Source organism: Scyliorhinus torazame, chromosome 17, assembly GCF_047496885.1.
Source record: "Scyliorhinus torazame isolate Kashiwa2021f chromosome 17, sScyTor2.1, whole genome shotgun sequence".
Taxonomy (NCBI): domain Eukaryota; kingdom Metazoa; phylum Chordata; class Chondrichthyes; order Carcharhiniformes; family Scyliorhinidae; genus Scyliorhinus; species Scyliorhinus torazame.
Genome location: NC_092723.1, coordinates 33388911 through 33413321, shown reverse-complemented (window position 1 = coordinate 33413321; position 24411 = coordinate 33388911). Strand labels below are relative to the sequence as shown.

The following is a 24411-nucleotide window of genomic DNA, read 5'->3' as shown; positions in this document are numbered from 1 at the left end:
TTGCGCAAGCGCGGATCCCGTCACGTCGCTGCTAGCCCATTTCGGGCCGGAGACTATCGGCCCATTTTTATGACGTGACGCAAGTGGGATTTGCGCCGTTATTTGCGCCGATCGGCGGACTTTCCGCCGATAACGGAGAATTTCGCCCAAGGTCTAGTTTTAAGTGGATTTCATTTAGTGTTTCTGAGTCTAGAAGGGTAAAATCTATAGTTAGATTCATGCTGGACAAAGGTGTTTGTGTATGTGGAGGTTGATTACGTTCCAACTGTGATACTATTGTGCTTAGAGAGGGTTACAGCGTGAAAAATAAATAGGCCAGCAGAGGTATGCAGACACTGCTAAGCAACATGAGGCCATTTTCCAGAGGGAACGACTTTCCTTTGTTCCCAGTCTTGACTGGAAGCAAAATCAGTTGGAGACAAGACCTCGGGGACTGAACATATCTCAACTCTGTCAGAAGAAAGATAGGACAGGATGGGAGCTGCAAAGAGGCAGGCTTCCGATAGTACAAGTTGCAGCCAAATAACCAGGCAATTGGGACAGAACGAATGTTTAAGATGAAGGTGACTGGAGTTAAGTGAATAGAGGCCAAGGTATTGTTCAGAAGAATTCAAGGAAGAGTAAACAAAGAGACAATTGCAGTAACCAGATTTAAAGTGGGACAGAAGCCTTCAAAGGTAAATCAAACATTTGATGCCATTTTAATATAGTCTGAGATTCAAGAATTAAAGCAATTGTGAATAGTGTGCACAGCAGCCAAGACAAATAAATCCGAAAAGGGTTGGTGTAAAATCACTGTTAAAACTGGAGTGGATGCTTTGTTTAAAAGTGACATTAGGCGAATCTAGTCTGGAGTTTGGAATGCAAACCACTAAGGGAAAGCATAATTTTAAAGCGTGTTTTTGGGAGTGGGGTTTTGGAAACTCTCACGTGACAATCATCTGAGGAATTCTGAGGAGACATGCACAAACATTCACTTGGGGTTCAGAGTGGAGAGTATATTTGCCCACGGTCATCTTGTGTGGTTAAAAGGAACTTTGTGTTCATGAGACCATTGTAGATTAAGATGTACTTTGTAATCCATGTTAATCCTAAAACCTGCGTGCAATTGTTAAACTAAGGAGGGAGGGGGTGCAGGGGAGTAAAGGCATATTGTACCAAAATCCAATGTTTTCATGTTTAAGATATTTTTTTTCTTGTTAAAATTAATTAGCGGTCCTGTGATTTTGCTCCTTCATGGATTAAATCAAAAAAATACAACTTCCAGTTTTTGAGCCGGTCTAGGATCTTCCCATCCAGTTATAATATCACTGAGATTGTAACGATCAGGAGAGGGATTCTCCGATCCCGCGCCGGGTCGGAGAATCGCCAGGGGGGTGCGAGAATCATGCCACGCCACTCTGATGTCGGGCCGCCAATTCTCCAGCGTGGGTTACGTATGGTCCTACCCGGCGGGACCTTGGAGTTCTGGCTGCGGGGGCCGTCCTAGTGGGTGGCGGGGGGATCCGACTCCAGGGGTCTCGACGGACCGATCGGCGGGCGGGCTAATTCCGGGGGGGGGGGCTTATGTTCCTCCACGCCGGGCCCCTGTAGGGCTCCGCCTTATTACCCGGGGGCAGGCGCGGAGACGGCAACACATGCGCGGGCCCGTGCCGGCCGTGGCGCGCCGGCTTTCGGGCGTCGGAGCAGCGGACAGCACTCCGGCGCCTTACTAGCCCTCTAAGAAGGGGTGAATGCCTGGGCCTGGAGGCCCGTTGACGCCGGAGTCGTTCGCCGGCGTCAACACTTGGCCAGGATTTCAGAGAATCCCGGCGCAGAACTTTAAACATTGGGGGTCTTGATCCTCAATCCATTACTACTTATATAGATACCCAAGTAACCGGCACAGGGAGCAGGTGCAACCATCATCCTCCATCATCATGGCAGAGGTTTTATGTCCTTGTGCCAATGAGAAATTCCGCCTGTATGGAGTCAGCTTGGAGATTCTACCTATGACCCACTGGAATTAAAGCAGGAGATCCTAAAGGAATTTCAATCCCAAATAACTCTTCCCTATATTTTAGAACAACGACTGCCCCATTACCAGTAAGTAATATATTATTGGAGAAAAAAAATTGAATCAACTTATTTTTCAAATTCTGTTTCAACTATCCAAAACTCACTTTGAGGATTACAAATAATAAATGAAAACTACTCGCAGCTCAACCTAATTCCATGAGAAACATGAACTCACTCCCAAGGCATTTTGTTGAAACACTAAAGACCATTGCTCCTCTTTTCCTCGGGGAGACTGTCGACTTCAGCTATTTAAAAAAGAAAATCCTTCCACCCATTAACATGACCTACTATTAAGTGACTATCTTTGCTTAAGGGAGCTAAATCTCTTTACGTGTCAACAAAGTAACATTCCTTCCCAATTGTATTGGAAGTCACTATTTAACTTAAACTCCCTGAAGGAGGATAACATTTTGCTTCCAGATATTACTAGCTTACTGAGCTAATTGGTTTAATGAAAATCAATTATCCTTACTTAAAGCTGAAGATAACTGAGGTTACAGGTTGAGTAAAATTATCTGTTGCTAAGTCCAGCTCGCAGCCAGGTCATCGAGGTCTTAAAAGTTGCACTGGGTCCTAATTGCACCAAGTGTGTTGAGGAGGCTGAACTGTATGGAGTGATCCCATCCGAGCTGACTCCATTCAGCCGAAATTTCCTACTGCGCAAGGAAGCAAAATCTCTGCCGTAAGCCCACGCATGCAACTCAAGCAGTTTCTTGAAAATCCCTCCATGCCTTTCTACTCAAAATGGAGAGGTTTAATTTACTCCACACCGTCACCTATTGTCTTCTGAACTGGACACACCCTGCTATCTGGTAAAAGTGGAGGTCCACAATGGAGGAATCACACGCCTGATTCTTGGCTGCCTGGTCTGGAGGGTAGGGGCAGGCACGTCAAAGAACTACTTCATGGGACTACGGCTGAGCATGGTCAAGATAGCCAAAGGGTTTGTTCAACTCAACTGTCAGAATTTCTTTGCACAGCTATACCTGTTGCACAGCTATACCTAAATTTGATTTTGACAGAATTGATATGCATCATCTTAATTGCCATTTTATAAAAGTTAGAAAAACTATAGAAACCATAGAAATCCTACAGTGCAGAAGGAGGCCATTCGGCCCATCGTGTTTGCACCGACCCTCTAAAAGGACGCCCGCCCTATGCCCACTTCCCCACCCTATCCCCATAACCCCACCTAACCTGCGCATCTTTGAACTGGAGGAGAAAACCGGAGGAAACCCACGCAGACATGGGGAGAAAGTGCAAACTCCACACAGACAGTGGCTGGAATTGATCCCACTAACCACTGTGCCACCATGCCACCCAGTTAGAGAAAGAGAGGTTGGAAACATTGTTGTGAAGGAGTTGCATATCCCCCATGGCATCAAGAATTACATTTTTGCACCATTGTTTTCCATAAAAATATTGAGATTTGACAGCATCACAACTTCATGCTCATGGTGCAGTGGGTAGCAATCCTACTTCTCAGTCAGACCTCTGGGTTTGAGTACCACTTCAGGACTTGGTGGTCACGGCAGGAGTATTTACAATACGGCCAAACAGGTTGATTATCAATCTGCAAATCCTTCCAACGTGCCAATTGCAGGGGTTAAGAGCAGGTGAGTCGCCTGGTCAGCCATGTTTGATGTGGAGTGGCGCTCCTCAGGCCTCTGGTGACAAGCTAGCGATTTGTTCCAGGGAAAACTAGCTCAGGAATCAAGGGCGGGGTTCTTCCCTACCCGGCGAGGCAGGGGGTCCCGGCAGGATGGAGTGGCGTGAACCACTCCGTCGTCGGGCCGCCCCAAAGGTGTGGATTTCTCCGCACCTTTAGGGGCCAAGCCCTCACCTTGAGGGGCTAGCCCCGCGCCGGAGTGGTTGGCGGTCACCAGTCGACGGGAAAGGGCTTTGGCGCCATGCCAGCCGGGGCCGAAAGGTCTGCGCTGGGCGGCGGAAGTCCGCACATGCGTGGGAGCGTCAGCAGTTGCTGACGTCATCCCCGTGCATGCGTAGGGAGGTTCACTTCCACATCGGCCATTGCAGGCCAGGCCACCGTGGAGGCACCCCCCCGGGGCCAGATCGGCCAGCACCTCCTCCCAGGACCCCGGAGCCCACCCGCGCCGCCAGTCCCGCCGATAAGGTAAGTGATTTGATTCACGTCAGCGGGACTGGCATGACAACAGCGGGACTTAGGCCCATCACTGGCCGGGGAATCGCCGGGGGGGGGGGGCTTGCCGACCGGTGCGGCGCGATTGCTGCCCCCGCAGAATTTTCTGTGCCGGAGATTCACGCCGTCCCCCGGCGATTCTCCGACCCGGCGGGGGGTCGGAGAATCCCGCCCCAGGTGCACTGTCTACTTCATGGACGAAATTCTCCGTAATCGGCACGATGTCCGCCGACCGGCGCCAAAAATGGCGCACATCAGTCCGGCATCGCGCCGCCCCAAAGGTGCGGAATCCTCCGCATCTTGAGCGGCCGAGCCCTCACCTTGAGGGGCTAGGCCCGCGCCGGACGGATTTCCACCCCGCCAGCTGGCGGGAAAGGCCTTTAGTGCCCCCTGGCGCGGAAATGACATTGCCGGGCGGCGCATGCGCGGGAGCGTTAGCGGCCGCTTACGGCATCCCCGCGCATGCGCAATGGAGGGGGTCTCTTCCGCCTCCGCCATGGTGGAGACCATGGCGAAGGCGGAAGGAAAAGAGTGCCCCCACGGCACAGGCCCGCCCGTGGATCGGTGGGCCCCGATCGCGGGCCAGGCCACCGTGAGGGCACCTCCCCCCGGGGCCAGATCGCCCCGTGCCCCCCCCCAGGACCCCGGAGCCCGCGCCGCCTTGTCCCGCCGGTAAGAGAGGTGGTTTAATCCACACCGGCGGGACAGGCATTCCAACAGCGGGACTTCGGCCCATCCGGGTCGGAGAATCGCCGGGGGGGGGGGGGGCCCGCCAAGCCCCCGCCGAATCTCCGGTGCCAGACAATTCGGCAACCGGCGGGGGCGGGATTCACGCCAGCCCATGGCTATTCTCTGACCCGGCGGGGGGTCGGAGAATCTCGCCCCATGTGTCATTAGATGCAGGAAAACCTCTTCGCCTACTTTGGACCAGAAAAAATTGGATGCAATCTACATGAATAAAGGCATTGCATGCTTTCCCAGATGGTGGCAAACTAAAATAACATACACCTTGGAATAATTCAGATGCAAAAAAGCAAGTTATTTTTGTTCTAAGGATTTCTGACCAATAACTTTGCAATGTCCTAAAGACTAACCGAAAAAATGCACACACGTGAAAAAGAAATGCTGAAAACAAGTGCCTACAATTGAAAAAATTGCTTCTGTCAAAATGGTATGAAGACAGAAGCCCAATTATTCCTCAATTTGCTGAATTTATTGAAAAGATAGATGTTTGTTGACTAGAAAATGTAGCAGATGAGGAGAAAGATTTATCTGTCAGCAGTTAGTGCTTCGGAACGACTGTTTATACTCTAAAAATGGATTAACAAATGTTAGTAAAAAGGGTGGATTCCTACTTGAAAGGGTAATTTATGCAGAATTATATAGCTTTGAGCATCCCTCAAAATGTGAGTACTTAACGACAAGTCACGCCTGGCAGCAGCTTAACAATTGAAATGCTTGGAAAGATCAACACAAATATAGGCTGAAAAATGAAACACCACTCATGGATGTATTTGGATTCATCAGAAATGGAGGATGCTACATCCTCTTGGATTCTACAAACATGGATCTGGTTTCTCCGATTTTGAGGCTATGTCTGGGGGGTGTGTCTGGTTTTACGACAAAAAAGTTGGTGCTGCCCCTGCACCGATCCTCTGACCAGTGAGGGGCTAGCAGCTGCATCACGTAAAACTCACGGCCTTCCCGATTTAAACACCTGGAGAATTACCGGGTCCGTGGCCGCGCATGCACACAGCGACGACCTACAGCGGTCGGGCCGTACAACATGGCGCTGGCCGCGCGCGGACCGGACCTGCCGGCTAGTGCCCCCCTGGACACCCCTCACCACTGGAGAGTCCGCAGCCACCACGCCGTGTTCACGAAAACTGAGAGCACACGTGTCCCGTGCTGCCAGGAACTCGGCCCATCGCGGGAGGAGTATCAAGGGAGGGCCTTCAGGTAACTGCTCCTGAGGCCATCCCAATGGCGTGCGGTGTACGCCTCGAAGATGCCATTTTGGAGGGGGCGGAGCATCCGAAAACAAGCACTCCCGAATCGGTCGTAAACAGGGATTCTCCGCCCGATCGTCGATTACAATATCGGCGTCGGGCAATGGAGAATCCCGCCCCTATTTTCTTATCCACACTGTATTTCCCTTTTGGGTATAGTGGGGGACGTGGTGGAAGGATTCCCAAGCTCAGCCCGTTGAACTGCATTATGATTGCTCCTTCTGTGGCCAACAAGTCCTGACATTGGTCTTGAACCGGGAACTTCTGACCCAGAGGTAGGGACACTACCACAGAGCCACAAGGCCTCCCTGGGGTGGTACTGGGAGATGAAAACAGAAGAGCAATGTTTAAATATGTTAATAAAGCTGGCTAGCAAAATGATTGTTGTATACTCAACCTCAAAAATATGCCGGATGTAAATTTTCTGCAGGGGGATGTAATCACTGAAGATATGAGGTCTATTTACTCATGTCAGAGCTTGGGGTTAGTCCCTCCCAAAAAAAATTTGCTACTTGGGTGCCTTTCCAATACTTGTGGAAATTTGTACTTGCTCACTTGGTTTTGACCTTCCAACTTCACAACCCCAACAAGGTAATCTGCACTATTGCGCAAGAAATAAAAACCTCACATCAGATAAATTGAGATAACATTTTAAACATTTAGGGACCGACTTTTACGATATCAAAACCCATTGTAATTGTGCAGTGATGTATCAATTCGATTACTTTAGTCTTGTGTAAATATTAACTGCACTTGCTATGTTCAGGCCTTAGTAATGTCAGAATTTGAAGCCATAGCTTAATTCTTGTGAAACTGCCACCTGAAACTGGTTGTAACTTTATAAGGCCTGATTTTTATCAAACCTGCCCAGTGGTCACAGGGCGGATTCAGGTCATTCAGTTCCTTAATGTGCAAATATTTTATTTGTTTATTCTCCCCCGTTTGCCTCCTAATCTCCCCTTATTCCTTTTCTAAGTTACATTCATGATTGCAAAACATATTCTTACATCCCACGGTGAGCTTGTGATTCTTACTTTGATTGTTATTGGCATAATGCTACAACCATGAGGTTTTTTTCTCACTGTCTGGCCTTCAAAGCTGGAGCAGGTGACAATTTGCCATCCTTCAAGCCTGACTGACACTAAGTCTGAGATCAGTACCAAAGCGCGTCAAATAACAGGATATTTTGCAGGGCTCCGTGACCTTAGCAATGCCACAGATAAGTTACTAGCTCCGGCTTAAATCCTGACTGTCTCTCTTCCTTTGTTTAATGTATCCGTGAAATTCTCTCCCTTGTTCTCATTTCCAACAAAACCTGTTCATGTCATAGTGAGCTGGCCAGAAGAGTGATGAAAGTGTCAGGCATGGTTGGAAGAAGTGTGACCTTTGCAGAAAAAACAATCTGTACATTCTCAACCTCCAACCTTCCACTCTGTGATACTGTGGGGTCATTTTAATCGAACCAACCAATCAGGCAAGGGTGAGGTATGAGTTGGTTACCCTTATTATATATATGCTACCTGTACTTACCCTTCTGTGTCTTTAATTGAGCATATCATTTTGTAGTGTACAATGATTGGCAGAGTCAAGAATACCCTATTCTGATTGTGTGGATCAGGGGTATTTCTCCCTGTATGTTTCCACTGCATGGCCCCATTGAAGTCCCAATGAAATATGTGGAGGTTACATGAGTTTCAGAAAAAACAACAGATTATTGTACTGTGTCTTGCTCATAATGTGCAGATTGCAATATATTTCAGATTTTCAACAAATTATTTTACAATGCAGCTGGTAACTATTTTTATTTCTTCCACTGCCTTTATGAACTTTCTGTAATATCATTTGGATTCAGCTAAAAACAAAACATATACGCTCTTAGTTAAGCATTATATTAATGCAAACAATACACACCCTTTTACTTGCTTACATATTCAAAGGTTATTTAGCATAGAAGCTGGAATGTGGAGTTTACTTCATAAGTAAAATAACTCTAAATCACAAGCAATACAAAGTGAATTAATGATGCGCTCGAAAGTAATCTTTCGTATATTTAAATTGCGATGGAGATTTTCATGGCAAACTCGAAGTTTTAAGCTCGTTGTATTCCGTAACAAAACCCAGTGGGCAAAGTTATACAACAGTTTTGGAAAAGGCTTTTTCTGTTTGTTAAGTATTAAAGGCTGGTCTGGAAAAATACAACCTGTGCTTGTAATAAGGACTGAAGTGGAGACGTCCAAGCTTTCGTCTCTATGACCTGTTTAGATATATACCATTCAAGTGTGGGAAACCAAATGTAAAACTTAAATCCACGTTCCCGTTCTTTCACATGTATCGTAAGTTGCTAATGCTGACAGATTTTGGAATCTTCATTTAAGATTTTGTGACTAAAGAGGTAAACGGACTAAAACAGTTTTCCAAATTACCAGGGACTCAAAATACAACCAGGGTGAATCAAATAGAGATTTAAATACAAGCAGGATTTCATTGCTGGGCCTTCAGGCACCAGATTGGAGGACTTGGATCTCATATGGTACCCCTGCAAGAAGGTATGAGGGCACAGACTGAGAAGATAAAACTTTAATCCCCAGTAAGCCATGTTTTTGAATTGAGCCACAAAAAGCAGGGAGATACTGTAGCCATCTGGGATGGCCACTTCCTGATTACAAAATGGACACTTTGCAAAGATTGCAGGGAAAATGGACAAAAATGAGAAAACAAGCAGGTTCAGAGCTTGCCCGTGTATTGGAGCCGCAGTTCCCAGACAAGACCAAAACTGTAGGCCCATTAGCATACTAATGGCCCATCTCCAAGAACAAAAGAGTAACATTTGAGTAACCGACACTAAGGCAGACACCCCGGCGCCAGAGCAGACCAAAGCAAAGCAGGCCAACGGCCACCTAGGACACGCCCAGCCATCAGGGCACCCACCCCTTTATTGGACGAGATCGATAGGAATGATCAAGAAACGGCCCAATTGATTGGGGCCAAGTTCAAGGCCCACCCAAAAGAGCGCGAAGCCCCTTTGGGTATAAGAAGGAGCCCCCGAGAGAGAATCGTTCTCTTGGACCCGGCTCTCACCTAGGAGAGACCTGTCCACCAGCGGCACCAGAAGCAAGTAAGTCCAAGGTCAATGCACGCTACCAGACAGACGACCTTAGCTGTTTCCCATTACCAGTTCGACCCCAGCAGCCTCAGAACTGAACAACGGCCATTGTTCCACTGACTGAGTGGGCGCCCGAAGCTAAGTATAGGCTTTAGCAGTAGTGATAGTTTAGTCTGTAGAGTTTCGTGCATGAGTATATTTAATTGTGTGTGTAAATAAATAAGCAATGACTTTGAACTAACTAACTGGTGTATCGAGTCTTTGATCAGTATTTGGTTTGAACCTTGTGGCGGTATCGAAAGATACCTGGCAACTCTAGAGCAAAGGTAATTAGAATTAAGGAAGGCGACCATATTGACCGCCATATTCAGAGCCAACTAAAGAGAGCAACAATGCACAGAGACACAGGCAGTATCACCAGTTTACTGCTGCATATTTCCAACTGAGAGAATTTACAGAATTCTGGGAACGCTTTTCGCTGGAGATGAAATGGAAGTGGGCAAGCTGGAAGGAATCTGTTAAAATGAGCTCTCATCACAGACTTTTTCTATTCATTTTCTGTTCTGGATGATTTTGTTTACACTGACTACTCCATATCTTGTTTTATTCATTTCACAGGATGTGGGCGACACTAGCTGGGTAGCATTTTTATTGCCCATCTCAAATTGCCTGCCTCTGAGAAGGTGATAGTGAGTCACATGATGTAGATACACCCACAGTGTCATTTGGAAGGGAGTTCCAGGATATTGACCCAGTGACAGTGAAGGAACAGCGTGATAGTTCCAAGACAGGATGGTGTGTGACTTGGAGGGGAACGAGCAAGTGTGATGTTCGCATGCATCTGCTGCACTTGTCCATCCAAGTGGTAGAGGTCGCAGGTTGATAAGATGCTGTGGAAGGAGCCTTGTTGAATATCTGCAGTGCATCTTGTAGATGGTACACACTGCTGCCATTGTGCATCAGCGTTGGAGGGAGTGGAGGTTGAAGGTGTTGGATAGCATGCCAATCATGTGGCCTACTTTTCCCAGGATGATGTTGAGTTTCTTGAGTGTTCTTGGAGCTGCACTCAACCAGACAAATGGAGAGTATTCCATCGCACACCTGACTTGTACTTTTAGATGATGGACAGGCTTTGGGGAGTCAGGGGGTGTTACTCTGTGCACAATTCCTAGCGTCTAACCTGCTCTTCTAACCGCAGTAATTATATGGTTGGTCCAGTTCAGTTTCTGGTTACTGGTAATCTCCCAGGATACTAATAGTGGAAGATTCAGCAATGGAAATGCCATTAAATGTCAAGGGGAGATGGTTGCATGCTCTCTTGTTGGAGATGCTCGTTGCCTGCCACTTGTGTGGCTTACTTGCCACCTTTCAGCCCAACCTTGAATGGTGTCCAGATCTTGCTGACTATGGGCACAAACTGCTTCAGTATCTGATGAGTTGTGCATGGTGCTGAACATCACCACTTCTGACATAATGATGGAAGGAAGGTCATTGTTGAAACAGCCAAATATGGTTGGGCCTAGGTCATTACCCTGAGGAATGCCTGCAGTGATGTCCTAGGGCTGAGACAATTAACCTCCGACAACCGCAACCATCTTCCTTTGTGTTAGGTATGACTCCAACCAGGGCAGCACGGTGGCACAATGGTTAGCACTCCTGCCCCACACCGCTGAGGTCCCAGGTTCGATCCTGGCTCTGGGTCATTGTCTGTGTGGAGTTGGCACATCCTCCCCGTGTTTGCGTGGGTTTCGCCCCCACAACCCAAAAATGTGCAGGGATTGGCCACGTTAAATTGCCCCTTAATTGGAAAAAATGAATTGGGCACTCTAAATTTATTTTTTTAAATGTATGACTCCAATCAGAGTTTTCCCCAATTCCCATTGACTCCAGCTTTACCAGGGACCCTTGATGCCACACTTAGTCAAATGCTGCATTGATGTCAAGATCAGTCACTCTCACCTCATCTCTAGAGTTCAGCTCTTTTGTCCATGTTTGGACGATGGTTGTAATGGGGTCAGGAACTGAATGGCCCTGGTGGAACCCAAACTGAGCACCAGTGAGCAGGTGATTGATGAGTAAGTGCCACTTGGTAAGCAATGTCAACTACCCCTTCCATAACTTTGCTGATGATCAAGAGTAGACAATAGGGTGGTAACTGGCAAGCTTGGATTTGTCCTGCTTTTTGTGACAAGGACTTCGCTGGGCAGTTTTCCACATTGCCATGCAGATACCAGTGTTCCAGCTGTCCTGGAATAGATTGGCGAAGTGTGTAACTAGTTCTGGAACACAAGTCTTCAGAACTATTGGCGGAATGTTGTCAGGGCCCATAGTCTTTGCGTATCCAGCATCTTCAGCCATTTCTAGATGTCACGTGAAGTGAATCAAATTTGTTGAAGGCTGGTATCTGTGATGCAGGGGACTTCAAGAGGAGGACAGAATGGATTATCCACGTGGCACTTCTGGATGAAGGTCATTGCAAATGTTTCAGTCTTGCCTTTTGCCCTGTTGTGCTGGGCTCCACCATAATTGAGATTGGCAATATCTGTGGAGCCTACCGCTCCAGTTAATTGTTTAGTTGCCTGCCACCATTCATGACTGCGTGTGACATAACAGCAGAGCTTAGATTGGTTGTGCGATCACTTAGCTCTGTCTATCATATGCTGCTTTTGCTGTTTGGCATGCAAGTAGTACTGTATTGTAGCTTAGTCAGGTTGGCGTCTTATTTTTAGGTATGTCTAGTCCTGCTCCTGTACTGCTGCACTCTGTTGATTCCTTGGCTTGATGTTATGGTGGAGTGGGCGATATGTCAGGTCATGAGATAATACACTGTAGTTGTATTAAATTCTGCTGCTGCTGTTGTTGAAGGCCTATAACGCCTCATGGATGCCCAGTTTTGAGTTGCTGGATCTGTTTGAAATCTATTCCACTTAGCACAGTAGTCGTGCCACACAATATGATGGAGAGAATCCTCAATGTGAAGACGGGACTTGGTCTCCACAAGGACTGTGCGTTGGTCACTCTTACTAACACTGTCATGGGCATTTGCATTTGTGGCAGGAACACTGGTGAGGATGAGATCAAGTAGGTTTTTACCTCTTGTTGGTTCCCTCATCGCCTACCGCAGAAGCAGTCCAGCAGCTTTGTCCTTTAGGATTTGGCCAACTCAGTCAGTAGTGGTGTTGCCCAGCCACTCTTGGTGATGAATATTGAATATTGGGTGTATGAGGACACCCAGGTCTCATTACACATTCCCCTCTCCTAATTTATGGCCATTCAGATAATAACCTGCCTTCCTAGTTTTTCTACCTCAATGGATAACCTTACATTTATCCAAATTATACTGCGTCTGACATTCATTTGCCCACTTACTCAACATGTTCACAGGGAAGGATCTCTGCATCCTCCTCACAGCTCACCCGCCCACCCAGCTTTGTGTCATCTGTAAAACTGAAAATTTGGAGATATTACTTGACGTCCCCTCATCCAAATCATTTATATTGTAAATAGCTGGAGTCCCAGCACAGATCTCCGTGGTATTCCACTAGTCACAACCTGCCATTTGGAAAAAGATCCATTTATTCCTACTCGTTATTTCCTGTCTGTCAACCAGTTTTCTATCCATCTCAGTACACTACCGCTAAACCCGTGCGCTTTAATTTTACATGTTAATTTTCTTTTTTTCAATTTAGAATACTCAATTATTTATTTTCCAATTAAGTGGTAATTTAGCGTGGCTAATCCACCTAACCTTCACATTTTTAGGATGTGGGGGAGAATGTGCAAACTCCACACAGACAGTGACCCGGGGCCGGGATCGAACCCAAATCCTCAGCGCTGTAGGCAACAGTGCTGACAACTGCGCCAATGTGTCTTCTGAAAGTCCAAATAAACCACATCCACTGGCTCCCCTTCATCAACATTTTTAAAAATAAATTTAGAACACCCAATTCTTTTTTTCCAATTAGGGGGCAATTTAGCGTGGCCAATCTACTTACCCTGCACATCTTTTGGGTTTTGTGGGGGTGAGACCCATGCAGGCACAGGGAGAATGTGCAAATTCCACATAGACAGTGACCCGGGGCCGGGATCGACTCCGGGTCCTTGGCGCCGCGAGGCAGCAGTGCTAACCACTGCGCCACCGTGCCGCCCTTCCTTCATCAACATTGAGAGTGTATTCTTGCTATTGAGGGTGTCCAGCGAAGGTTCACCAAACTAATTCCCGGGATGCCAGGACTGACATATGAAGAAAGACTGGATCGACTGGGCTTGTACTCACTGGAGTTTAGAAGAATGGGAGGGAATCTTATTGATACATATAAACTCCTGATGGGAGTGGACAGGCTAGATGCGGGAAAATGTTGCTGATGTTGGGAACGTCCAGAACTAGGAGTCACAGCCTAAGAATAAGGGGTAAGCTTTCAGGAAAGAGATGGGGAAGAACTTCTTCACTCAGAGAGTTGTGAACCTGTGGAACTCTCTCCCACAGAAAGCTGTTGGGGCCAGTTCATTGGAGATATGCAAGAGCTGGATTTGGCCCTTACGGCTAAAGGGATCAAGGGGTATGGAGAGAAAGTGGGAGTGGAATACTAAATTTGCATGATCAGCCATGATCATATTGAATGGTGGTGCAGGCTCGATGGGCCAAATGGCCTGCTCCTGCACCTATTTTTCTGTGCAATAATATAAGTTATATCCTCGAAGAATTCCTGTATTTTTGTTAAGCATGATTTCGCTTTCATAAATCCATGCTGACTCTGTCCGATCCTGCCACTGTTTTCCAAGTGCTCTGCTACAAAATCCTTGATAATGGATTCTAGAATTTTCCCCACTACCATAGTCAGGCTTGTTGGTCTATAATTCCGTTTTCGCTCTTCCTGCCTTTTTAAATAGTGGGGTTACATTAGCTCTCCTCCAATCTGTAAGACCTATTCCAGAGAATATAACATCTTGGACAATGACCACCAATCCATCCACTATTTCTATGGCCACTTCCTTAAGTACTCTGGGATGTAGATTATCAGGCCCTTGGGGATTTATCAGCCTTTAATCGCATCAATTTCCCAAATACCATTTATCTACTAATATTGATCTCCTTCAGTCCCTCTCTCTCACTAAACCTTGGGTTCCCCAACATTTCTGGTATGTTATTTGTGTCCTCCTTTGTGAAGACAGAACCAATGTATGTATTTCGTTGGTCAGCCATTGCTTTGTTTCCCCATTATAAATTCCCATTTCTGACTGTAATTTGTCTTCACCAATCTTTTTGTCTTCACACACCTATAGAAACTTTTATAGTCAGTTTTTATGTTCCATGCAAGCTTAATCTTATATTCTAATTTTTCCTTCTTAATCAGTTCCTTGGTCCTTTTTTGCTGAATTCTAAACTGCTCCCAGTCCTCAGGTCGATTGTTTTTCTTGGCCAATGTGTTTGCTTCTTCCATGAATCTAATACAACCTCTAATTTCTCTTGTAAACAATGGTTTGGCACTTTCCCCGTTTTATTTTTGCGCCAGACAGGAATAAACAATTGTTATAGTGCCCCCATATGCTCCTTGAATGCCACTGCCTATCTACAGTCATCCCTTTCAGTAATGTTTACCAATACATCATAGCCAACTCAGACCTCATATCATCGTAGTTTCCTTTATTAAGATTCAGGATCCTAGTCTCGGAATAAAGTATGTCACTCTCCACCTTGATGAAGAATTCCATCATGTTATGGTCGCTCATCCCCAAGGGGTCTCGCACAACTAGATTGCCAATGATTCCTTTCTCATTACTCAATGCCCTGTCTAGGATGGTCTGTTATATAGTTGGTTCCTCAACATTTATATATAGAAAACTATCCCGTTTGTACTCCGGGAATTCCTCCTCTATGGCATTGTGACTAATTTGATTTGCCCAATCTATATGCAGATTAAAGTCACCCATAATTACAGATGTTCTTTTATCATACTTGTCTCTAATTTCCTGTTTAATGCTCTTCCCAAAATCACCACTATAGTTTGGGGGTCTATATACCCCTACTATGGTCTTTTACCACATGGTGTTTCTCTGCTCTACCGATCCAGATTCCACATTGTCAGACCTAATATCTTTCCTCGCTATTGCATTAATCTTTAAGTAACAATACAACTCCACCACCTTTTCCTTTTTGTCTGTCCTTCCTAAATACTGAATATCCCTGAAAGCCCAGTTCCCATCCCTGGTCACCCTGCAGCCATGTCTCTGTAATCCCGACTATATCAACCTGTTTACACCTATTTGCGTGATTAATTCATCCATTTTACTGTGAATGCTTCACGCATTAAAGCACAAAGCCTTACACGGCTTGTCCTTTTTACATTACTTGTCCCGTTCCCACTATTGTTCTCTGTGGCTCTGCTTGAATCTGGTCCTTGGTTTTTCTGCCTATCATCTTTCTTATTTCCCTTTCAGTCTTTTGTTTTTGTCCTTGATTTCCCCCTCCTCTGACTCCTTGTATAGATTCCCATTCCCCTGACATTTTAGTTAAAACCCTCCCACCCACACTAGCAAATACTCCCCCTAGGACATCGGTACCAGCCCTGCCCAGGTGTAACCCATCCAGTTTGTACTGGTCCCACCTCCCCCAGAACCTAAACACTCCCCCAACACCATCTCTTCAGCCACGTATTAATCTGATTTTTCCTACTATTTCTACTCGGATTAGCACATGGAACTGGTAGTGTTCCTGAGATCACTACCTTTAAGGTCCAACTTCTCAACTTTCTTCCTAACTCTTATATTCTGTTTTTAGGACCTCATCCCTTTTTTGAACCTGTCGCTTGTACCAACATGTACCATGACCATTGGCTGCTCCCCTTCCCCTCGAGAGTGGCTGCTCCAAGACATCCTTGATCCTAGCAGCAGGGAGGCAACATACCATTCTGGAGTCTCGATTGCGGCCATAGAAACGCCTAGCTATGCCCCTTAGAATTGAACCCCCTATAACTATTGCATTCTCACACTTTTGCTCCTCCCCATTGCAGCTGAATCAACCATGGGGCAACAAATTTGGCTGTTGCTGCTTTCCCCTGAGAGGTCATTCCAGTAAACAGTCTCCAAAGTGGTATATCTGTTTTGCAGAGAAATAGCCACAGGAGATTCCTGCACTGCCTGCCTAGCCCTCTTGCTCTACCTGATGGTCACCCTTTCCTTTCCTGCTTGTGGAGTCTGAGCCTGCAGTGTAATCACCTCTCTATACATGCTAACCACAATACTCTCTGCCTCGCGGATGCTCCACAGTGTCTCCAGTTGCTGGTCCAGCTCCAAAACCCGGGCTTCCAGAGGCTGCAGCTGGGGACACTTCCTGTGCCTAGGTCGATACCAGGTGATCTGTTTGGTTTTATTCCTTCTTTGTAGGCTTTGTAGCAGCTTGATACAATGGAGTTGCTTGCTAGGCCATTTCAGAGTCAACCACGATGCTGTGTCTGGAATCACATGTAGGCCAGACCAGGTAAGGATGGCAGATTTCCTTACCTAAATGGCATTAGTGAACCAGATGGGTTTTTAAGATAATCGACAATGGTTTAATGCTCACTATTACTTTTTAATTTCATATTTATTAACTGAATTTAAAATTCTACTGGCCGCTGAGGTGGGATTCAAACCCTTCTCTGGGCATCTGGATTACTAGTCTAGTGACATCACTAATACGTTACCAGCTCCCCATATGATGCTGATCCTAACTAGCGGTCTATCCTGCTTTAGGATGCTGACACACACAAACAGAAACACAAGCAAGAACACGTGAATCATTTTCACTGAAATTTAGTCTTTGTAGTTTAGTCAGAAACAATGCTGCATAGTACTTTCTCAGAAAATTCATTCCTGCTGACTTTATTGAATGGGAAAATAATTCAAATTCAATGTTAATAATGTTTCATTTTGGAGAATGTGATCTGTCCATGCAGGTACACTCTCATTCAAAGGTGTTATTAGCCTGAACATTTCCACAAATGTTTAAGTATCAGTCGTGGAAGGACTAGGGGAACCTGTTCTCAAGACAATCGCAATGCTCTCTGTAACCAAACACATACCCGTACTATAGTTTTTCATTCCTTTTGTTTGAACTAGCATCTTATTTCCCCCTCAGGTCCATCTCTGGTTGACTTCTGGAATTCAAAACTCACAAGGTTGCTTCTCAGGTTTGCTAATGTCCCAGCTTGACACAGACAGAAGTACGAATAGATGGAAGGAGATCAACTGTGCACAATCTCTGACAACAGTGTGAACACTATTTATTTCTAATAGGGAGGGAAATGCCTGGCTCAGGAAGTTGTTGCATTACATGGCATTTTTGAACTTCATACGGAAAGTGTACTCAATAGGTTTTTTTCATATAAATTTGGTGTCCAGCTCAACACAAACTGGAGGAACAACATCTCATCTTCCGGTTAGGCACACTTCACCCTTCCGGTCTCATCCATGAATTCAACAACTTCAGATGATTAGTTCGACCCCACCTCGATGATGAGATTTTCCAGAATTTTCTCTTTGATTTCAGATTCCAGCATCCACAGTAATTTGCTTTTATCCAGCGTTGCTGGCTTGTGCGTTTAGAAATTACATTATTTAAATGAACTGCTTACGACTTTCTTTTCCTTGTTTTAGACAGTGATATCCATGTGTTAATATGGAATTCATAGGTCCGGAAAGTTCTTAAACCTATTTGATTCCAAGGCAGCATGTTGAAGTATTTGACTGGAGGAATAGCAGGTAAGGATTTCAGGGAAGATGCATTTAGAAGTGAAAGGAGCTGTTGCAACAGATACCATTCTCAAGTAAGCTCAAATTCACCCATAACACTTTGTCCATATCCAACCTTGCACCAAGTTCTTCTCATCTTTGTGCTCGATCTTCTTGTTCATGTTGCTCCCTATTTCTGCCACCTCTTCCACCCCTCAGACTCTCCGAGGTCTCTGCATTCCCCAATTCTGGCCACTTCTGCATTCCAGATTTTCATCGTGCCACCTTTGGTGATTGTATTTTCAGCTGCCGAGGCTCTAATGTCTAGAATTCTGCCCTCGGGAAGGAATTTCTTGTGTGGACACAGGCCACAGGGAACCAGGTGGAACCAGATTCTCACCATTGTTTCCTTCCATTACATCAAAGGTTTCCCCCTCTGCCCCATAAAAATGAAAGGAGAGGCAGTGGGTGAATTTTCCAAAAACTGTTAGTCAATTAACCTTTCCTTTCTGTCAAGTAAATATCACTACAACCGAAGAGTTAAACACTCAATTGCCTTTGTTGCCCCGTTGCCTGTTTTAACGTGTAGAAATTTTCCCAGAATCTAAGATCAAGTTTTGAAAATTCTGATGAATAGATTTAACAACTGCTCCAATCTCCTGCATCATTGCCTCAAATAGTGAAGCACACTGGTGCACCTGTTGTTCAATAGGAAAAGCAGAATGGAAGGATATCAATAGGATAAAAGCAAATTACTGCGGGTGCTGGAGTCTGAAACAAAAACGGAAAACGTTTCGAGTCTGGGTCCAGGGTCCCAGGTTCGATTGCCGGCTTGGGTCACTGTCTGTGCGGAGTCTGCACGTTCTACCCGTGTCTGCGTGGGTTTCCTCCAGGTGCTCCGGTTTCCTCCCACAAGTCCAGAAAGAATTGCTGTTAGGTAATTTGGACATTCTGAATTCTCCCATTGGCCATACTAAATAGCCCTTAGTGTCCAAAAAAGGTTAGATGGGGTTACAGGGATAGGTTGGAGGTGTGGGCTTGAGTAGGATGCTCTTTCTAAGGGCCGGTGTAGACTCAATGGGCTGAATGGCCTCCTTCTGCACTGTAAATTCTATGAAATCTATGGATGACTTTGACAAAGTCAAAGTGGATGACATTGGCTTTGACGAAGAGTCATCCAGATTCAAAACATTAGCTCTGCTCACCCTCCACAGATGCTGTCTGACCTGCTGAGATTACCCAGCATTTTCTGTTTTTGTTGTGGAAGAATGTCAAATCCCTCAAGGCTTTTCTCGTGTTACATCTTTTTTAGAATTGCGGCAAAGATTGTGATATTTTGTCACAAGTTTTTTTTAACCTGTTTTTGTTTTAATTTGCATCATAAATGGGGAAGTATGTTCCAATTGCAGATATTCTAATATTCAACATTAAAATAATAGAGGAAATATTTGATCAAAAAACAACCAACATTTAAATAAGTCCTGGATAAGTTGCATCCAAATACATGAGTGAAAAATTAACAACAAATCCATCATCAAGGAAAGGCTATCACAGTGGTTAGCACTTCTGCTTCACAGCGCCAGGGTCCCAGGTTCAATTCCCGGCTTGGGTCACTGTCTGTGCCGAGTCTGCATGGTCTCCCTGTGCCTTGGTGGGTTTCCTCCGGGGGCTCCGGTTTCAACAAAGAACAAAGAACAAAGAAATGTACAGCACAGGAACAGGCCCTTCGGCCCTCCAAGCCCGTGCCGACCATGCTGCCCGACTAAACTACAATCTTCTACACTTCCTGTGTCCGTATCCTTCTATTCCCATCCTATTCATATATTTGTCAAGATGCCCCTTAAATGTCCCTATCGTCCCTGCTGCCACTACCTCCTCCGGTAGCGAGTTTCAGGCACCCACTACCCTCTGCGTAAAAAACTTGCCTCGTACATCTACTCTAAACCTTGCCCCTCTCACCTTAAACCTATGCCCCCTAGTAATTGACCCCTCTACCCTGGGGAAACGCCTCTGACTATCCACTCTGTCTATGCCCCTCATAATTTTGTATACCTCTATCAGGTCTCCCCTCAACCTCCTTCGTTCCAGTGAGAACAAACCGAGTTTATTCAATCGCTCCTCATCGCTAATGCCCTCCATACCAGGCAACATTCTGGTAAATCTCTTCTGCACCCTCTCTAAAGCCTCCACATCCTTCTGGTAGTGTGGCGACCAGAATTGAACACTATACTCCAAGTGTGGCCTAACTAAGGTTCTATACAGCTGCAACACGACTTGCCAATTCTTATACTCAATGCCCCGGCCAATGAAGGCAAGCATGCCGTATGCCTTCTTGACTGCCTTCTCCACCTGTGTTGCCCCTTTCAATGACCTGTGGACCTGTACTCCTAGATCTCTTTGACTTTCAATACTCTTGAGGGTTCTACCATTCACTGTATATTCCCTGCCTGCATTAGACCTTCCAAAATGCATTACCTCACATTTGTCCGGATTAAACTCCATCTGCCATCTGTCCGCCCAAGTCTCCCGACAATCTAAATCCTGCTGTATCCTCCGACAGTCCTCATCGCTATCCGCAATTCCACCAACCTTTGTGTCGTCTGCAAACTTACTAATCAGACCAGTTACATTTTCCTCCAAATCATTTATATATACTACAAAGAGCAAAGGTCCCAGCACTGATCCCTGTGGAACACCACTGGTCACAGCCCTCCAATTAGAAAAGCATCCCTCCATTGCTACTCTCTGCCTTCTATGGCCTAGCCAGTTCTGTATCCACCTTGCCAGCTCACCCCTGATCCCGTGTGACTTCACCTTTTGTACTAGTCTACCATGAGGGACCTTGTCAAAGGCCTTACTGAAGTCCATATAGACAACATCTACTGCCCTACCTGCATCAATCATCTTAGTGACCTCCTCGAAAAACTCTATCAAGTTAGTGAGACACGACCTCCCCTTCACAAAACCGTGCTGCCTCTCACTAATACGTCCATTTGCTTCCAAATGGGAGTAGATCCTGTCTCGAAGAATTCTCTCCAGTAATTTCCCTACCACTGAAGGAAGGCTCACCGGCCTGCAGTTCCCGGGATTATCCTTCTTAAACAGAGGAACAACATTGGCTATTCTCCAGTCCTCCGGGACATCCCCTGAAGACAGCGAGGATCCAAAGATTTCTGTCAAGGCCTCAGCAATTTCCTCTCCAGCCTCCTTCAGTATTCTGGGGTAGATCCCATCAGGCCCTGGGGACTTATCTACCTTAATATTTTTTAAGACACCCAACACCTCGTCTTTTTGGATCACAATGTGACCCAGGCTATCTACACCCCCTTCTCCAGACTCAACATCTACCAATTCCTTCTCTTTGGTGAATACTGATGCAAAGTATTCATTTAGTACCTCGCCCATTTCCTCTGGCTCCACACATAGATTCCCTTGCCTATCCTTCAGTGGGCCAACCCTTTCCCTGGCTACCCTCTTGCTTTTTATGTACGCGTAAAATGCCTTGGGATTTTCCTTAACCCTATTTGCCAATGACTTTTCGTGACCCCTTCTAGCCCTCCTGACTCCTTGCTTAAGTTCCTTCCTACTTTCCTTATATTCCACGCAGGCTTCGTCTGTTCCCAGCCTTTTAGCCCTGACAAATGCCTCCTTTTTCTTTTTGACGAGGCCTACAATATCACTCGTCATCCAAGGTTCCCGAAAATTGCCGTATTTATCTTTCTTCCTCACAGGAACATGCCGGTCCTCTATTCCTTTCAACTGCCACTTGAAAGCCTCCCACATGTCAGATGTTGATTTGCCCTCAAACATCCGCCCCCAATCTATGTTCTTCAGTTCCCGCCTAATATTGTTATAATTAGCCTTCCCCCAATTTAGCACATTCATCCTCGGACCACTCTTATCCTTGTCCACCAGTACTTTAAAACTTACTGAATTGTGGTCACTGTTACAGAAATGCTCCCCTACTGAAACATCTACCACCTGGCCAGGCTCATTCCCCAATACCAGGTCCAGTACCGCCCCTTCCCTAGTTGGACTGTCTACATTTTGTTTTAAGAAGTCCTCCTGGATGCTCCTTACAAACTCCGCCCCGTCTAAGCCCCTGGCACTAAGTGAGTCCCAGTCAATATTGGGGAAGTTGAAGTCTCCCATCACCACAACCCTGTTGTTTTTACTCTTTTCCAAAATCTGTCTACCTATCTGCTCCTCTATCTCCCGCTGGCTGTTGGGAGGCCTGTAGTATATCCCCAACATTGTGACTGCACCCTTCTTATTCCTGATCTCTACCCATATAGCCTCACTGCCCTCTGAGGTGTCCTCTCGCAGTACCAGTTTCCTCCCACAAGCCCCGAAAGACGTGCTGTTGGTGTGGTAATACCAGGTATTGCGGTACCTGAGAGGCCGACGCCATTGGTTGAGACCCTGGAGTCTACCATTGGCTGTGTGAAGTAGCTCCGCCCTGAAGGCGGGGTATAAGAGATGGTGCCATCCCAGCAGCCTTCACTTTCTGTTAGGAAGCTGCTGGGGATCAGTTCTAGTGCATTAAAGCCTCAGTTACTGAATACCTTCGTCTCGAGTATATTGATTGCGCATCAGTTGGGTAATTTGGACATTCTGAATTCTCCCTCTGTGTACCCGAACAAGCTCCAGAGTGTGGTGACTAGCGGCTTTTCACAGTAACTTCATTGCAGTGTTAATATAAGCCTACTTGTGACAATAAAGATTATTATTATTATTGGTTCATCGTTGAAATACCATCATAGTTCATACCCTCATGTTTCTTAGCTTTGCTGCTCTCTACTATATTGAAAACGGCCGGAAATTGTGTTTTCCATTTCGGAAAAGTAACTCCTGAAACAGTTTTATGCAGGTTTACAATCTTACCCCTCTCACAACTGTAAAACCTCCTAGTCCTCTAACTGGACTAACTGGAAACTGTTCGTTTCCCACACAGCATTCATTCCGTACACCATCTAGTGGTTAACCTTAACTCCTGTCTAACACTCTGTGACTGGCAGACACGGACTTTAACAGGTGCCAACAGCAATCTTTACTGAACCCTCAAGATAGTGGCGATAGTGGCACGCCAGCAGATTTTTCACAGACAGTGGCATGGCAGTGAATATTTTCAGGCCATGTTGACAGACTGAAGATGTTGGAAGAACTTCGGCTTTTGCGTTTGGAAGAAAACACTTCTGAGGATTATGAGCTTTCAACAATGGGGTGGTGATGGGAAACACCTTTGTTAAACAAGACCTTGCAATCGCCAGTACGTGTGAAGAATAATACCTGCAGATCACAGCGCCTACAACTCCACAGTTACCATTAAAGCTCCCTAATATGTCATGTGGCAGCTGCTGTATCAAAACGAAATATTCCATATGGACAAATATCGACATTGCCTCCATGGTACCAAACAAGTCAAATGTCTCATATACATGAATTGTCCACAACAAACTGAGGTGACCAACTAAAATATAAACACACAATGTTACTAATATTGTAGCAGAACTGTGCATCGCCGCAATTCATGTACAATCTGACACGATACTTGTTTACAGAATAATTCAAAGTAATAAATACTGGAAGCAAATTGTACACTTTATTTTGAGCCCTAGGCGCACCATTGCGAAGGATGTGGAATAACTCGAATACAATAACGAAAGCACCTTACCTCTTTGCAAATTGGTGTTTGCTGCAGGCTTGACCGAGGCAGCAACAGCAAACCTGTTGAGAAAAGCAAAACGCAGAAAAACATGCGAGAGGATGAGATGTTCCCATTCATGGCCAGTTAGATGGAGAGGTAGTTGCAGCGGACAATCTAAATGCAGGGAAGCTGGATGATGCCAGATCCCCCCCTCCTCTCTCTCTCTTCCTCCTCCGTTGCCACGCTGTGCTTCTTGACTTGTCAAAGTGTGTGGACACGGTGAGGACTGTGGCGTTTGTTCGTCAGTTTCCGGAAATACACGGAAATACCCGAAACCTCTGACCGAGGACTAGCCCTGCGCACATACACACACACACTGACAGGTGCGCCACCTTACAAAGGCAGAGAGAAATAAGGATCCAAGCCGTCCACCTCCCCTGCGGGTGACTCGCTCCATCCAGCAAATGTAGCAAAGTTATGTTTCATTTTCCAAATATCCCTGCAACGCCTGACGGCGTGAAACAATCGTTCTGCTACATCATTCCAATCTTGTGCCAAAGGTGCGGAGAGAGATAGAGAGAGAGGATTGACAATTGAATGCTTTGAATCGAATCTTTGAAATTAGAAATCGACGTTCTGTTCTTTAAACAATTCACCCAATCTAAACTGATCACTTTTGAAATTCCACTTCGGTTCCAAACAAGCCCAAATGGAAAACTCAACA

General features: G+C 45.8%; 1 protein-coding gene across 1 annotated transcript in view; it reads right to left on the bottom strand.

The window, feature by feature from the left end:
• Positions 1-24007, bottom strand: part of elapor1 (endosome-lysosome associated apoptosis and autophagy regulator 1) — a 217408-nt gene extending 193401 nt beyond the window's left edge. Inside the window, exon 1 of the mRNA XM_072480299.1 lies at positions 23715-24007. Coding sequence (XP_072336400.1) covers positions 23715-23825 — 111 coding nt within the window. The 5' untranslated portion in view covers positions 23826-24007. The remainder of the gene's footprint in view (positions 1-23714) is intronic.
• Positions 24008-24411: the final 404 nt, after the last annotated feature.